Source organism: Eptesicus fuscus, chromosome 12, assembly GCF_027574615.1.
Source record: "Eptesicus fuscus isolate TK198812 chromosome 12, DD_ASM_mEF_20220401, whole genome shotgun sequence".
In the NCBI taxonomy this organism is placed as follows: domain Eukaryota; kingdom Metazoa; phylum Chordata; class Mammalia; order Chiroptera; family Vespertilionidae; genus Eptesicus; species Eptesicus fuscus.
Genome location: NC_072484.1, coordinates 81,564,620 through 81,581,756, shown reverse-complemented (window position 1 = coordinate 81,581,756; position 17,137 = coordinate 81,564,620). Strand labels below are relative to the sequence as shown.

At 56.0% G+C, this 17,137-nt stretch overlaps 1 protein-coding gene across 3 annotated transcripts in view; it reads left to right on the top strand.

The window, feature by feature from the left end:
• The first annotated feature begins 1,170 nt into the window (after positions 1-1,170).
• ST8SIA5 (ST8 alpha-N-acetyl-neuraminide alpha-2,8-sialyltransferase 5) overlaps positions 1,171-17,137 on the top strand; it is a 42,444-nt gene continuing 26,477 nt past the window's right edge. For 2 of the 3 annotated variants that reach the window (XM_054724199.1, XM_008157954.3), the window contains exon 1: positions 1,171-1,301. In XM_054724199.1, coding sequence (XP_054580174.1) covers positions 1,171-1,301 — 131 coding nt within the window. Of the gene's footprint in view, positions 1,302-10,608; positions 10,717-17,137 lie in introns of all 3 variants that reach the window. The other variant, XM_028135938.2, reaches the window with a different exon arrangement.

The window sequence follows — 17,137 nt, the reverse complement described above, 5'->3', positions numbered from 1 at the left end:
GCGTGGGGCCGGGTGGGGAGGAGGCCGTGGGAGGAAAGGGGAGCGCATTCAGGGGTTAGGATTTCTGGAGAGGCACGTCTTGACATCGCATTTGTGTTTATTTTCCCTGGTGTGCACTCTTGAAGTACAAACCTTTCTACTTAGGGGCTGCCCAGCGCTTTGGGGACTGTGGTACTCGAAGGCGGCCAGCTGCCTGACCTAAGATTTACGAGTGGTTCCAGCGACGAGACAAGGTCCCAGTGTCTCGGTGACAACAAGGTCTTTGATGAACAGCCAAGAGCTGCAGTCGGGAGGGAGAGGAGGCGAGTGCCCCCTGGATTTCCTCCTCGCAGGAGTTGGGCGCCGGGGGCCATCAGCATGCAGGAGCCGCGCGCGTCCTTGAAGGGCTGCCCGGCTGACCTTGCTCCGCATCCTCCGGAGAAATCTCCCCGGGAGCGCGAGGCCGGGGCCGCGCGGTGACTCAGTGCCCGGCGCGCCGCATGCAAATGTTCCCCTCCAGCGAGCCCAGCGCCGCAGCTCGGCCTCCCTTTCCTTTCCTGCCCCGTTTTTTTTTTTTTTTTTTTAAATTCTACTATTCAAACCCGGCTCCCCCTCTGCACCACCCGACAGCCAGACTGTCCGGGCGTCCTGTCCCCCACTTCCCCATCCGCAGGACGGAAGGCCAACCTTCGCGCTCCCTCGCTGCGGGGACCCGACCTGGCCCTCCCGAGCCGGGCACCGCGCACGGTAACCGCGATCCGGCCCGACCAGAGGGGGCGGTGCGCCGCGCTCCGAGCCGCACGGGCGGACGGCGCCCGGGCCCCGCTCCTCATTGGCCGCCACCTCCGCGGGAGGGGCCGTCCTGCGCCTGGGGCACCAGGAGCTGCCCCTCGCCGGGAAATCGGCAGATGCCGGGCACCGGCGCGTGGAGGTGAAGGCAGTGGGGGGAAGGCCCGGGCGCAGCCGAGCTCCCTGCAGCCAGCGCTGCCCTGCCCGCTGCCCCGGTGCTGGCGATGCTCGGTTGCCCCCTATGCCCGCTACGCCAGCCGGAAACTTTGCCCCAAGAAGTCCTCACCCGCCTGGCTGCCTAGTCGGTCCTGTGCACCCCCCGCCCCCGGGCCCCGCGCGTGATTGCGGGGACCCCCGGCGCCAGTGCCTGCCACGCCCCGCCGCGCGCGAGCGGCCGCCAGGATGCGCTACGCAGACCCCTCGGTGAACAGGGATTTGCTGGGGAACCGAACTTTGCTCTTCATCTTCATCTGCGCCTTCGCCCTGGTGACTTTGCTGCAACAGATCTTATATGGCAGGAACTACATCAAGAGGTGAGGAAGTGCGCGCGCGGGTGGGAGTGCGTGGAGCCCGCGGGCGAGCCCGGTGGCGTCTGCGGCGTCCGGCCGGGCGTCCGGGGGTGGGTGACCGTGGGGTTTGCGCTTAGCCCCGGGCACCTCCGCGTTACCTTGGGCTTTGGCCGCGGTGGTGCTCCAGAGCGCATCTCTCCTCCCAGCCAGAAGAGAGCGCCTGCCCAGCGCGGCCCGAGGGGCTCAGCAACTTTGTTCTGTTGTGCGGAATGGGGGGACAGGTTAGAATTCGGCGTGGCCACGCTTGACAGTAAATCCATTTGACTGTCCTGAGCGGCCGCAGGGGCCAGATGGGTGTCCCCCAAATCTACAGTGCCGTGCCATGTGGTTGGAGGGGGGGCTCCCGGGAGAGGGAGGCTCGAAGCCGGAGTGGATTCCCTGGCGAGCACTGACCTGGCGGGGACCCTCGGGAGAGAAGCGTATCCCTCCCTCCCCCAGGGGCGTCGGGTGAGAGTGGGCTGATGCGATGCGGCAGGGAGGGTGAACTTCGAAACCTCTGGATCTGTGAAACCCACAGCCTGACCCTTCGGAAACAGATGGTCCTTTCTCATCCTTCCGCAGAAGGTCAGACCTGCCCCAGGAGTTAACTCTCCCTTCCTAGGGCTCTGCATCCTCCCCCCGAACCGCCCCCCCCCCCCCAATTCCACCAGCAAACTCCATTAAGGGAAAGAGCAGACTCCGAGACTGAGGCCCAGCCTCGGTTCCTCCGCCCGCTCTGCCCTGCCCGCCGAGGAGGGAAGCTTAGGGTTAGTTACTCCGCCTGGTCTCAGGGCCCGGAAGAGCGAGCGCCGAGGGACCAGCCCCTCTCAGAACCTCTTTCGCACAGAGCCCACCTCGCCTTTCTGCGGGAGGTTTCTCCTTTCCTGCCAGTGTCTCCCCACGCTCACTGCCCCTCCCCCAGGCTGAGAGAAAACAAAACGCCTCTCTCGCTCTGTAAACATCCCATTTCTCCCCTAAACTTCCAAGTAATACAACAGTTGTTCTCTTGCATCATTTGGGAGAGCGAGGTTGCTGCGGAGACCCTGGTGCGGGTAGGAAAGCCAGCCACCTCCTTCCATGTCCCAGGGCTGGGCCTGGGAGGTCGCTTGTCTGGACATTTGCTTCCAGACGGCCACTGCTCCGGCCTGTCCGAGGCAGTGTTCTTCCTGGTGGGAGGCGGTGGAGGGGCATGGTGCTGTGGCTTTAAAGGACATTTCCCGAGAATTTCCTGGCTTGTTGGAGCCCATTGGGCCTGCTTTCCTCCCCCTAACCATGTCCGTATTCAAGGACGGAGGGGCCCCACATGGCCTGCTGCAGCCCTCCCCTGCTGCACTTGTTCCTCAGCAGGGTGGCTCTGGGTTCCTGCCCCCTGCTGGCACCTACCCAGAACCCAGAACCGAAGGGGCTGCAGGCATCCCTGCTGCCTTACCAAAAGTGGGAGAATATCAGTGACGGTGGCAAATGTCAACTCAGCTGCCACTGCTTGCTCCGGCAAGCCCTCCCTGGTCCTGGGTGGATGGGCTAGCTGCTCGGGGTTCAGTGGGCATTCCAGTTGTTCTCATCCTCCCTCACACAGGGCCCCTGGGCCCCTAAGTCTCAGACGCCACCTCCCCGGGCCTTACTCCAGGGACCTGATGAATCCAATCGAGCAAGCAAAGCCTATATGTGTGCCTGATTCTGGAAGGGCACCAGAACGATGTAGTCCTGGTGTTCAGGGGGGTTGAATTCTGTTTGGGGAAACAAAATGACCATACGAGACAGCTATGGAGCAAGTGTTGAAATGTCTGAGGAGGGAGACACCACTGCACTGAAGTAGTCAGGGTAGGCTTCCTGGAGGAGGTGGAACCTGAGTGGGTCCTTGAGGGAAGGATAAGGTTGGGGTAGGGCACATCCAGAACTAAAGGAGGCGGCAGCAGAGGTGCAGAGATGTGGCACCGCCTCCTCTCACCTCTCCCACGTGTGGCCCTACCCACACGGCAGCACTTGGCCTCACCATTGGTTAGTACTTCATCGAGCCACCCTGACCCTGAGCCAGGTTCTCCTTCTGACTTCTTAAGTTGGATGCTTATCTCTCTAATTTTCAGTCTTTATTATTTTCTAATGTAAATTTGTAAGGTTATGCTATTTCCTCTAAATAGTTCTCTAGTTATTGCCATTCAATTTTGAGGTGATGATGATGATGATAACAACTCAGAATTATATTGCATTACTACATGCCAGGTCCTGGTCCAAGTGAATTCTAACAAGTAATAGATACAATTACTGCTCTCATTTTATAGGTGAGGAAACTAAGGCACAGTGAGGCTAAGTAATTGTTCAAGGTCATGCACATAATAACTACAAGAAGTACTTTCATTATTTTGAATTTTAAGTATTTTCTAATTTCTATTATTTTCTCACTCATAAGTTTAGAAATGCTCTAAAATTTCCAAATACTTTCTTTTTTTACTTATATATATTTTTGTTGTTGTTAATCCTCACTCAAGGATATTTTTCCATTGATCTTTTTTTTTTTTTTAGAGAGAGAGAGTGGAGGAAGAGGGGAAGACAGAGAGACATCAATGTGAGAGAAACACATCAATTGGTTGCCTCCTGCATGAGCCCTGACCAGGGATCAGGCCTGGGAGGAGCCTGCAACCAAGGTTCATACTCTTGACCAGAATCAAACCCGAGACCCTTTGGTCTGCAGACCCACGCTCTACCCACTGAGCCAAATTGGCTAGGGCTGAATTTTTAACCCAAATGCATTGTAGTAGTACAACATGGTATTTATAATGTTGATCCTTGAAAATTTATTGAGATTTGCTTTGTGGTCTAGTAGGTGGTTGATTTTTGTAACTATTTTGTGTATACTTTAAAAATGTGATTCTTCTGTATCCTTATTGATGTTTTCTGTTTGTTCTGCTTGATCTATCAATTTTTAAAAGATGTGTGATGGAATCTTCCTCCATGATAGTGGATTTATCAGTTTCTCCTATCAGCTTTTACATTGTGCAGATTGGAGTGATATGATTAGATGCATACTAGTTTAGATCTATCGTCTTCCTAATGAGCTGAATCTTTTATTATAATATAGTGACTTTATTTCTAGTAATGCTTTGAGACGTTTTGTCTAATATAATATAGTGAGACAGCTTCCATTGGGTTAGTACTTGCTTGTTATAATAATATAATGGCCTTTAAAAGGAAGGCATGAATTATGGGGATTGGCAGATCCCTAAGGCAGCTACTGGCTTAGAACTCATCTACTACTCGTTCCTTGCCAGATTATTCATCCGTTTAGGAAGACATCGATACACACTTTAATCGTTCTGTCAGTGTTTTAGTGGGGATGTTGCAGAGGGGGTTCCTGGAAAGCAGACCCTCAACCAGAGACGCGAGCAGCATGCTGAGTAAGATGTGTTCTTGAATCTACACCTGGAGAGGGAGGCTGGGCCAAGGGAGAAACTGAGCCACGTGCGGTCCCCGCGAAGGCCCTGGCCACCCCATAGGGAGCCCCGCAGCCGGGTCTTCATGCCTCTGTATTGAGTTTTCAGTCACTGGATGTGGGCTGCCTCTGGAAGAGGGTGTGACCTTGGCCCAGTTGACTCTCCTCCCCTGAGACACGATTCCTAGGTTCCCAGAGGGGCCAGAGAGCCCCTTGCACCTGGAAGGGGCACCTGCCACCGAGGCTTTTTCCATCTGCCATGTTTCAGGAAATGGAAGTGCCTCATCCCCTCCTCCTCCCCAAACACAAGTCTCACTCCTGGGCTCAGTCTGGGCCTGAGCCCCACTCTTTAAGGAGAGCATCGCTGCTTTCAGCCAGGGGTCTCGGACCCACAGCACGGCTGTCCTGAGGCTGTGCCTTTACCCACCCAGTGTCCCCACTGCGTGCCTTCCCAGCCGCCTCTCTGCCAGTCCAATCCTGCTTCTCCTCGGGTTCCCAGCCCACAGTGTCCTTCGGGCTCGGGCTTCCTAGTGCCGTGCTGCCCGGACTCAGCACCTCCGCACGGCGCTGCCCTCTTGCTTTCTGTGTGGCTGCACAGGCCAGGAGCTGAGCTGGGCGTTGGTCCGCCTTCGCAGAGCGGACTCTCCGGTGCGGTGTGCTGTCTCCCCTCACCTTCCTCTCCTGCGCCTCCCGGGCGCCGATCTGGGCTGCCTGCGTGAGGCTGGTGCCGGCCTGAGACTTGAGGTTAAGAAACTGGGTCAAGGAAAAGTACAACCTGACTTGGTGCTGTGTCCAAAGTATGTATTCAAAGTGCTGTCATCGCCAAGCCAATGCCCCCTCACCAGGGACAGAGACTTCAGTCCCACGGCCCGGAGGAACAGGCACCGCCCCGGAGATGGGGACCGTGGGACGGAGGATGGATGCAGGAGTGGGTCCGGAGGGGGAAGGTGCCCTAGAGAGGAGGAAGGAGCTGAGCTGACAGCCACCTGGGGTGTGTCCTGTGCTGTCCGAACAACAGTTTTGCTGGTCAGAGCAAGCTTTTACCGAGTACCTACTGCAGGGCTGGGACGAGGGGGAGGCAGCAAGGCACCAAGGGGACAAAATTGAAGGAGGCTCCCTCTTGGGTGCTGATCCTGACAAGCATGTCAAACTGATGTCAAAATGAGTCCGAGATGGGGCCGCCCTCCTTTGTACCCTGGGAGCCTTGCTTGCTCACTCTAGTCCTGACCCGGGCCTGCTGTGTGCCCAGCCTGCTTTAGTGGTAGATAGTAGCTTCTGGTCCCTTCCCCAGTGTCTCCCAGGGACACAGTGCTGCCCTCTCACTCTATTCCTTTGCCCATTTCTTTCTAGTCTTTTTCTTTTTGACATTTGTGCTTTCTGGAAATGTTTACCTCTTAGAGGATCTGGCTTCTCCTCTTTGACTTATCCAGGCCCATTCACTTCTTATTTAATAATCTCTCACCCAGTAATTCTCTAATTTAGCCCTTAATCTTATGTGTAGGGATTCCGCTGCCTCCCCCCGCCCCCCACCCTCACACACATACAGATTCATCAGGTAAAAATATTAATTATTAACATTCAATAAGAGATTATGAGCCAGGCTCTGACCTGAGCAGATAATCCTGAATGAGGATTATTTCATTTAATCCTCACCATAGTCCTGTTAAACAGATATGATCATCCTCATTTAATACTCAGAGAGGGTGAGTGACTTGTATAAGGTCACACAGCTTGTAAGGCCCTTGTAAGAGATGTGTTATTCATCCCTGAATTCCCAGGAACTAGCACAGTGCCTGGCATTAATTGTTGAATGAATGGAAGCGTACAAAGGGAGTCCCAAAGCTTTTCTCTAAACATCAAGGAGCATTCAGCTTTGTGTCCGGGAAGAGGGAATGCTACTAAAGAATTATTAGCTGTGATTCATGTCTTTGAGGAACTTCCAGAACACTGAAAGAGACAAATATGAAAAATACGTCAGACAGTTCAAATACATTCATAATTGTGTGGCGTAGACTATACATCTTGTAGGTTTCAGAGGAGACAGTAATCAGGGAGGTGAGTAGCCAGGTAACATCACAGTTCGGGCCCGAGCGCCGAGGAGAGCTGGAAGGCTGGTGTGTGCGCCTCCTTGAAATCAATGTTGACTAACTATTTAACAAAGAGTAGCTGGAAGGGGCCTGGCATTAGTGCATGGTCTGGGTGCCCACGCGTGTGACTCTGGCCCCCAGGGGAGGTTGGGCAGGCACTGCAGGTCTGGGATGTCAGGCCAGGGAGCTGGACTGTTTGGAGGTTGGCCTGGGGGGAGGGGCCCCGGTTCCTCTGGGGTACAGAGGCAGGGGGTGGTGAGGTGGTCCCTGGAGCTTGTCCAGTTTCTCCCTCTGGACCCTTCCCCCGGCTGTGTGCCCCCGTGTGCACCCTCCCTGCCCCACCCTGACACTGCCAGCTCTGGACTCCCCCGGGGCCCTGCCCCAGCCACTTACTAGTAGCCACAGGCCTTAGAACCGGAGGGGGGCGGCTTCGTCTGCTCACCAGCACCCTGGTCGCAGGCCGGGGTCTCTCAAAGAAGCCAGCCCTCTGCTGCCTGTGGACCCTCCCATCAACAGGCCTGCCACGTGCTCTGCCCCTCCTCCTCTCCCCTCTGGGCACGGAGAGCGTGGGGACCCGCCTGAGGAGTAGCCGTTCCTCTTCTTCCTCAGGAGGCCCTCACTCGGCATCCTCTCTGTTGCCCAAATGAAGGGCCCCATGGGCGAACCCTGGGGATGAACCCACTTCCCTTTCCCCCTGAGGTTCTTCGGGGGGCGGGGGGAGCAATGTTAGCCTCTGATGCTTCACAGGGAAATCATGAGTCACCAGTGAGTCAGGAGCCAGGACGGACAGGGGCACGTGGAACTGGTCATTGTGCCCATTCATCCTGCTGAGAAGGTGTCCCAGCTGGCGGGCCTTTCCGCTCTGACCTGGGTGGGCAGGTCCCAGCACCTCCTCTGCCAGGTGTCCCCTGACCACCCACCCGCCCCTTGTGTGGCCTGGGGAGGGCAGAGCACTGTGGGAGGCGGAGGAGAGCAATCTGGGCGCCCCAGGAAGGGCCCAGCACTAGACTCCCGGGTGCTCCTCAGCAGATGGGGCCCACCTCCCTCCTAGATGGCTTTGAGGGACCACAGGAAGGGGGCGCTGCTTCTCTGAACTGATGCCACATCACCTGCCAGCTGCCCCTGACCCACGCAGCCCCAGCTGCCCGCAGCACCTTGCCAGCCCCAGAATAAGCCGCACACGCTCGCCCAGGGCCATTGCAACAGATTATCCTCCCCCGGGGCGCATCACCCACTTCGTGTCCTGCTCAGACGCACCTTCTCAGGAAGAAGCCCACCCCATGTGGAGTAGCACCCCTTACTCACCCCACACACCTGTCCCCTTTGCCGCCCTTTCCTTTTTTCCGCAGCATTTCCACCGTCGGACCCATTACCCATCGTGTCGCCTCTGAGTTTATAATTGCTACATCTGTCTCCCTCTAGGAGAAATTGAGCGTCACGGGGGCAGGGCTCTTGTTAGCTTGCTCACTGTGGAACCCCAGCCCCCAGCCTGGCATGGCTGTGCGATAGGTTTAGAATAATACAACAAAATAAATATTTGATATGTATACACATATAATAAAATAAAAATAGCACGAATGGATGAAGCCAAGATACCCTCCGTCAGCTGTGAGGTACAATGCAAGTGATTTGCTGATTAATAATAGAAGCGTGTTTATGCATTTCATTCCGCAAGCTCGGTTTGAAAGAAATGGCTCCTTGCCTCATTTTCTTTTGATTAAGAAAAAGACTAAACCTTAGCCACCAGCTGGTGGGAAATTTAGTCCGTCATTGTTGAGGAGCCTTCCCTCCACCTCACCCCCCTCAGGGTCATGTGAAGGTCATGGAGGCTCCTAAGGAACAAAGATTGGGGGGACTCCCCAGGCCACCCCAGCCTCAGCCAATCTGCTCACTGCTCTCTGGAGGCTTCTAGAGCCCTGGGTCTAGCCTCCTGAGGTCCCGAAGCATTAGTCTCTCTGGGTCCTGCTGTCCATTTCAGGGGAGTCCCAGGGGAGGACCCCCAAGCCACCACAGCAGAGGGGCTTCCTGGGCCCAAGGAACTTTCTGCTCAGCTGTGGTCTCACCACGTCCACGCAGCCCTCCACCAGCCCTCCCCAGGCTGGAAGGCCCTCCTGCTTCCGTTAGAAGGGCCTAGCAGGGCTTCTCTCAGCCCCAACACCCCACATGGCCCTAAAGTCAGAGGGGTGATGAAGCTGCGCTCCCTTCTTGGACCAGGGGAGAGAGGATACAGATGAGTAATGCAATAGGTTACCCCCCCTCCCCAGGAAAGGTAAGTACTGATGGTTTGTGAATGATTTTCTTCTTTTATTATTATTTTTTTCAAATGGAGCCAAACTCAAGGTTATCCTTGTAATCACAGCAGCTCAGTCATTTGCATTTCTATTGTACGCTTTGTGGAGTGGGAGGGAACGGGTGGTGCAGGCAGAGCTCCCTCCGGAAGGCTCCCTCTGTGGGGGCCTTTGCAATGGTGGGCACGTCTGGTGAGTGAAGCGGCTGCTGAGGTCGCTGACCCAGCCGCCAAGCTGGGAGACCCCAAGGGGTGCTGTGTGGGACGGGAGCCAGAACTTTCCTAGCCAGAGAGCTGAACTGGGAGTCAGGACTCCTGGGTTCCAGGCCCCGAGCTGGCTGAGAGGCCACTTCCCACTGTCTGCCTCAGTTTCCTCATCTGTGATGGGTGAGGCCCACTTTGTCTCGCTCTTTGGACTAAGGTCAGGATCCAGCAAGATGATATAAGGAGGGGGCCGCCCGTGGGGGTCCCAGGCTGCTAGGAGTATTTGGTCTGCAGCGTGTTTCAAGCTCGAATGAGTGGGAAATTTGGGATAGTGAAGTCTGAATTTCTAGCATCTTTTGGGAACCTGAGCACAGTGCCATTTTATTGGGGGTGGGGGTGACTATCTTCCTACCTTCCCACATGGCAGCAGGGGACTGCCGCTCAGACACTTACCCTGGCAGGCAGCATGCACACCCTCGCTTCCCCAGCCTCCCTCATTCCCCTTCTGTTCTCCGAGGCCTGACTCCGCTCCCCGGTGGAAGTGAAGCACTTTGCGGGAACATAAATATTAACGTCTGGTTGGCTTGTTATGGGATGTCTCAGCCAGGGTGTGTCACAGTCCTAACGGTCCAAGGGGCGTTGTGAAGGGAGGGTGAGGGCACTACGGAACCACCCCGGTTTCCTGAGTTGTGCGAGGGGAACAGGCTTGCTTCTTGTGGACAGTCAGGGCTCCCCACCTGCTTTTCATCTCCCCCAGTGTTGTCCCTAGCCCCCTGCTCTCCCTGGCTCCAAGCCCAGGTCCTTATTTACCCCTTAGCTATCCTTTCAGCCAGGTTTGGGGAGGCAGCAGAGAGGACCTTGTACTTTGAGTCCAGCGTCTTAAACTAGGAGGCGTGTCCTGTGTTGGAAACCTAGGTTTCCTGAAAAGCTTTGCAGGGTGTCTGGCCTCTGAGGACAGTGTGGCGATTAGGGGCTCTCGTGGTGTAGGTCTCTAGAGGCGGGAACTGAGGGACCCACCACTTGGGAGGCAGGAGGGCACGGTGACCTGGACCTGGCTGAGCCTCAGTTTCCCTGTGTGTGCAATGGGAAACCTCAGCTCTGCCGGTAAAGGTGCGATGAGGGGATGCAGACGAGCAGAGAACCCTGCGAAGGTTTATTGTCATCGTCCCCACTGAGTGTGTGATCGAGGCGATGTGCCACAGGGCACACGACAGCACGTGGCTCTCTGGTAGACAGGCTTCCCCCAGCGCCTGAGCGTGAGTACCGACTGCCTCGTTCTCTTGCCAGAGGCCTCCAGTTTGGTTGGCAGAATGGCGACCAGCTGGACAATTGGACGGGGCTCTTTAATGTCACGGACGACCCAGAGTCACCCGGCGGCAGTGACTCCAGCTCCAGGTACAGACCCGGGCGAATAACCAGGGAGGGGGACGCCTGTCGGGGTGACCCTGCAGCCCCCACCCCGTGGCTCACCCCCGAGCTGCCCTCCGGGAAGAAGCCAGCTTGGCGCAGTGGCTCAAAGCTCACTGCATCTTGAGGTCCTGACTTGTGTCCTTGACATGAGGGGTGAGGGCTAGGACCCATCCACAACCAAGTAGGGACTCACTGGCCCCCTTCTCTTGAAGGTGGGCTGGGAGGAAGCCTGGGCCTCAAGCCTCCACATGAGGTGGGGCCTCAGTCCATACCTGCCGCAGGGATTTGGAAGATCAGCCTGCAGGTGTGTCCAGGTGTGTGGGGGTGGCAGCAGGGGTGAGTGGCAGCTGCGCTCCCTGCTCCTCTGAAATCCCACGGTGAAGGCGGTTCTGATGGCTCCGCCCCCCGGCGAGGGTGACCTTGGCTGGGTAAGGACCATTTCCATCAAGACTGCAACTGAGATTTGACATTCCTACCATCACGTGGTTATTTCTTCTCGATCTGCTATGGTGTTTGGAGCTCAAAATCAGTGATTCAGGGCAGTCTGCATGCTCAGCAGTGGGAGTTCAGTAATCATTTGTTGAATGAAAGAAAACAGAATATTCTCAGGCAGGATGCACGCTCTGCTCAGAGCTGGGTGTGGCTGGAATCTGCCAGCCGAGGGTTTCCAGGGGCTGGTTAAAGTGTTTTGTTCCTTCATTTTTGCATCTCTAAGTACCGGCTGACTCTCAGTCTGTTGCCCTGGGAAAGAGGCCTGAGTGTCTGCTGCTGTTAATACTGACACCAAAACATTAAACCGCCCCTGCAGAGACGTACCGTGTTCTTCAGGGACCCCCAGTGCACACGATTCTGTCCAATGCTTTGGAAGATAAAAGATATGGCTGTCATATAAGCACTCAGTGGGGGAGGTGTCCCGACAGGCCTGCGGCCCGGGACCGGGATCAGGGCCTGTCAGGAGCTCAGGTCTTTCCGCAGGTGTGTGCTGGGGGCTCTGGCCAGCCTCTGGCCCTGGGATGTCACCAGCGAGAGTGAGGAGCCCAGAGTGGTCCCTTCCCAATGTTGAGGCTCCAGTGTCGGCCCTTCGCTGTGAGACCTGCCCATGCAGATGGGGGGTGGTCTCGCCAAGTCAGCAAGTGTCTGCCTGCCTGGGAAGGTTCAGAGCTCGTGGAGAGCTTTCTGTGGAAAGTGCTAACCCACTGAGCAAGATGGGACTGGCTCCTGGCGGCCGGTTTGGGCAGCCGCCCCTGGACAGGGGCTGAGACCACTGCACAAGGGCCGTGTCTAGCTTTCTCCACTGCCAGCAGCTCCTCTCTCCCTCCTTTCCGCAATGCTGCCTCTAATTTCTCTGCCTCTCTTGCCTCACCTATGCTCGCTCTCCCTTTCTTTCCGCCACCCTTTCTTGGTCCACTTTTCTCCCTCTGTCCCATTTCCTGCCTCTCTCCTCCACTTCCTTTCTGCAGCCGGTCTCCTGTCACCCCCCTTTTCTCTTCCTCCCTCAGGGACTGGGCAGCCTTCCCTCCCTGTCAGCTGGGCTCAGGGTCAGAGACCCCAGCATGTCGGGCGGGTGGGGAGTTAAGGCACCTTTATTCTGTGTTGTCACCAGCTGAGTTGATTTCCTTCTGGAGAACGGCCGTTGCACCAAGGATTCCCTTAGAAATGGGATGACCACACATCCTGAGCTTTGGGGCAGTTCCCATTTCAGATGCCAATTATTGGTTGACCCCAGCAGTGCCCACATCTGTGAGAAACCATCGAACTGACCCATATGGCTGGGGTTTTTCTACCTCAATGTAGGAGCAGCCTCCGCCTTCTTCAGAATAGGCAGGGCAGCGCCTGGCACCAGGTTGGCAGGGCGTGGGGGAGGACGGAACTGGGGCGCCCTGGTGAGGGCCCTGCAGAGCGGAGTACGCCGTCCCGGGGCACGTGCCTGGCGTGTGTGACCAGGCGGTGGTACCCTTCACCCACTGAGGAACTCAGCACCCGCTGTTTTGTTCTGTGTAGTTGTGTGGTGTGTTGAAGTGTGGTACAGGGTTGGAAGGGAAGTCAGAAGGCACCATATATATAACCAGCAGATAAAAAGGGGCAGAAAAGCAAATGACTCACAAGCCGTAAACTCACCCAGTGACCACGAGGAGAAGGAGCATGTCCCAGGGATCACAAAGGAAGCGCAGGCGAGAGAGTGCTCGTGAAGGCGCTGGTCCGGGGTTCTCGTTGGACATGAGCTGGGGAGAGTCCAGGCCGCACTGGGAAGTGAGTGAGTTATAAGACATACATGGACATTTAGCTTTACTAATTTCAAGTTTAAGTCTAAACGTGTTGTCCAATAAGTGCCTTAGGGGAACTGCTTTAATGAGCAGATAGGAATACATTTTAATTAGCAAGTGCTTCTACTCAAGTGGGCGCTTTGAAGAAGCAGGAAGCTCCCGGGCAGCTCTCACGTTAGGTGCTGATGTTTCCGTCTCCCCACTGTTGTGCCTCTCCATCTTTGAGTTCTCAGCACCGGCCACGCAGTAGGTGCTCAGTACATGTTACTTGAGTAGAAGAAGGAATTAGGCAGGGGCTTGGTAAAGGCCATTGATAAGAAAGCAGACTTCAATGTCCCTGTCCCTGAATTATTCCTTAGAGATTTAGTCCTTTGGATTAAACCCTGTCCTCTCCTGGCACAGTCTTTGAACATTAATCCCCGGACAGGGACTACACTTGGAAATCACAGACCCATTCACAGTTTGGAATGGCCAGAGGATGATGTTCTCTTGAGAAGCGCGGGCAGTAGGGTGGCCTGAGTTCTGCGTGGCAGGGTGGGAGAGGGAGACTGAGGTGGGGGCGGGGGCTGTATAAGGAGAGAAGGCACGAAGGCAGATTATGTACTTCTGCAATAACTGACGGAGAAACCCTCCCAGATACCCCCCTCAGAGCTTCCCAAGTTTGGGAAAGGTTGACGGGGAGGAGGAGGAGAAGGAAGGCAGCATTGTCCTTCCGGGCCAGCTGAGTGCTTTGACCCCTCTGACCTGGCCAGTGACCACTCAGAGGGTGGCGGAAGGCAGCAGTGTCCTTGTGGACTTGGTCCTGCCGGGCCGGCAGCGCTGCGCCCCTGCCTCAGGACATCCCAGGGAAAAGACCCCCCCAGTCACAGGGGCTGAGGGCCGCCGAGGCAGGAGTCCCCCAGGCCCGAACTCAGCCTGGCCCAGGGCCACAGCACAAAGGGCTTCACTCAGCGTCTGCCAGCTGCACCCTGCTCCCCATCCAAGTCCTGTCCTCCCTGCAGTTTCCACTTCCTGCCCCACCTCCTCCCTGAAGCCTTCCCTGATAGCCCTTTAATTGGACGTTCTGTGAGATGTGTCTGTGCAGAGGGCTATTTCTATCATTACCCACACGGAGAACTCTCCTCCAGTTTGCATAAACCCTTCTGCATTTGCTCGGGCATTCCTCTAACCCCGAGGCGCCCCCTCTACCTCCGCCCCAGAGAGCTGGGCTGGACCCTGGGCCCTCTATCTTTAGACCAGCCCACAAGTGGCCTCGCTGGCTGGCCTCAGCGGCCGCTTCTCCCAGGCTCTGCACAGCCTCGGGCATCCTGGTCTGGGGTAGGAGGGCACGGGGCGGTGTGCAAAGGCAGCTTCAGGGCACTTCCCTCTGGGTTCCGGAGCAGAGCTGGCCACGCTGCCACTCACCTAAGCTGCCTGCTCCTGGGGCAGCATTCTCCCCGTGCAGCTGGGCTTCAAGTCGGGGGCCAGGGGCTTCCCGGTGGGAGGGTAGCACGGCCACAGGAGAAAAGAGCAAGCCCCAAGCTGAGGGTTGGGTCCTTGGGCCGGAGTCCTCTCGGCTGAGATCTGTCTGTGTGTGTGTCTAGCGTGCACTGCCCAATATGGGGTTTGGAATAGTCGTATTTCAGAGCAGGAAGGAAGGTGATGGAATTCAGTTCAGCACTTTATTATGCTGTGTTGAATTGTTCCCTAATTGTTTCCAGACAGTATATAATGAGGCAATAAGTTGTGTGGGCCAGATGGCGAGTGCTCCAAGAGCTCAGAGTGGAAGTCAGAAGCGCTTCCGTGGAGGGGTGAGACTTGGCTTGGACCTCCACAGGCGGTGCCCGTGGCCAAGCACTATTGGGGGCTGTGTGCCAGGCTTCTTCCTGCATTCAATCTTCACCCTCAGACCTTTAGGGCGGCTGCTGTCATTGCCCCCTTTACAGATGAGGAAACTGAGTCACCACTTCCAGGTGCGGGGTGGAGGAGCTGGAACTCGCCCCGTCCAGTGCGACCCTGGGGCCCCAGCACTGACGGGCCATGCTGGACGGAGGGATCCTCCCTTCTGGGCTGCGGGCAGGTCACGCAGGGTTGGGTGGCTTCCCTTAGCTTTCTTCCCAAGTCCTCCATCTTGTATAGTCCTGTCCTCGGCTCCCGGCTGTTAGACTGTAATAAAATGCCATAGTGACTCAGGTAGGTAATTACGTACATATTCCCTTCCCATAATGACTGCTGTCCTTGGTGCTACAGGCAAGGTGATCTGTAGGGCCTCCCGTCTCCCCTCTCCTCTTTCCCACTTTTTTTTTTTTTTTGGTATGTTTTTATTGATTTTATTTTTTTAAATATTTTTTATTGTTTAAAATATTACATATATTAGTACATATATCTCCGTTTTTCCCCCATTGACCTTCCCCCAGCCTTCCCTGTCTCATGCCCTCATCCTACCCCCTCAGTGTCTTGTGTCCATTGGTTGTGCTTATATGCATGCGTACAAGTCCTTTGGTTGATCTATTTCCACCCCCCACAACACTCCCCAGCCTTCCCGCTGTAATTTGACAGTCTGTTCGGTGCTTTACTGCCTCTGCATCTATCTTTTTATTCATCAGGTTATAATGTTCTTTATTCTCTTTCCCACTTTTTATCTTCTGTGTGTTACCCTCTACCCCAGTCCCTGTGCTTACTATTTCCTGATTATTACCCCCCAAAAATGCTCCTGGGATTTCTGCCTTTCAAAGAGGAGCCCTCAGTGGCAAGGTCACCCCAAAGGAAAGAACTATGATGTGGTGACAGCTGTGGGGGGCCAGGCAGCAGAGGGTCTGCGCGCCCGCACTGTGGTGCAGCCTGGCTTAGCCTAAGCCCTTCTGGTCAATTTCACTTCTGCGGAAGGACAAAAATAAATACGTAAATAAAGGGACAGCGCTCTTGGGCTCCATCCAGCTGGGAAGAATTCGGAGGCTCGGGTTTGGCAGCGTTCTGGGCTGGGTGCTGGAAAAACCGAACAAAGTTGGCACAGCTTCCCCTTCCCTCCCGGGCACCTGGCGTGGGCCTCGGGGGCCGACACAGGGAGGAGGCTGACTGTGTGGGCAGGGCTGTTAGTGCCCTGACACAGGGAACAGGCTGACTGTGCGGGCAGGGCTGTTAGTGCCCTGACACAGGGAACAGGCTGACTGTGCGGGCAGGGCTGTGGGCGCCCTGACACAGGGAGGAGGCTGACTGTGCGGGCAGGGCTGTGGGCGCCCTGACGCTCCTCAAGGGGTCTCACTCCATGAGCTCCCTGGGCCCCTGAGCATTATGACCCTTAGTTGAGTCTGAATCGAGTCTCTTGGGCAAATAACCACTTACATGAACCTTTCTGTGCCTCAGTTTCCTCACCTATAAAACCCCCACTTTGGAGTCCCCTGCGTGGACCTCCCTGGTAGAGTCTGGCCCAATCTTTGCCCCTGACACGTGGAGGAGTCTGGGTAGGAGATGCTGCCTCTTGGGGACTGTGTTTCCAGATCAGAAGATGATGGGTGACTGTCAGGGCCTCCTCTCTCCCTCCCCCTACGTCAGCTCCCCAAACCGTCCGTTACCCCCTTCAGCAGCCATCACCCATTCTCCCTCCTCTCCTTCTTCTTCATGGCTCCCATGCTCCCGGCCTCCCTGACCATCTGTGAGAATTTTATACCAGTCACTTAGCAAAGGCAGAGGCCACAGAATGGAGTAAGAATGGAAAGAAAAAGGGTCGGGGTCGGGCTGGGAGGACCAAGCACCCACCCCATAACCAGCTTAGGGGGCTCAGAAAGTAAGGCACCCGGGACTGTCCCCATCTTCCACTTCATGTGGCTGCACACAGCCCGCACCCCCTTCAGCGACGCCATGCCGGAGGGCGGGGAAGGCTGCCCAAGGCTGGCCTCTGCTCTGTAGCAACTGGGCAGACACAGCGAGGAAGAGGATTCCAGACTGAGACTAATCAGGGAGAAAGAAGACCAGATCAGGGCCCTGGCACTGCATGGAGAAGAGGCCTGAGGTGAGTGATGAACCAAGAAGAGGCCACTGGGCCCAGCCAGTGTGGCTCAGTGGTTGAGCGTCAAACTATGAACCAGGAGGTCACAGTTTGATTCCCGGTCTGGGCACATGCCTGGGTTGCGGGCTTGATCCTTAGTGGTGGGGTGTGCAGGAAG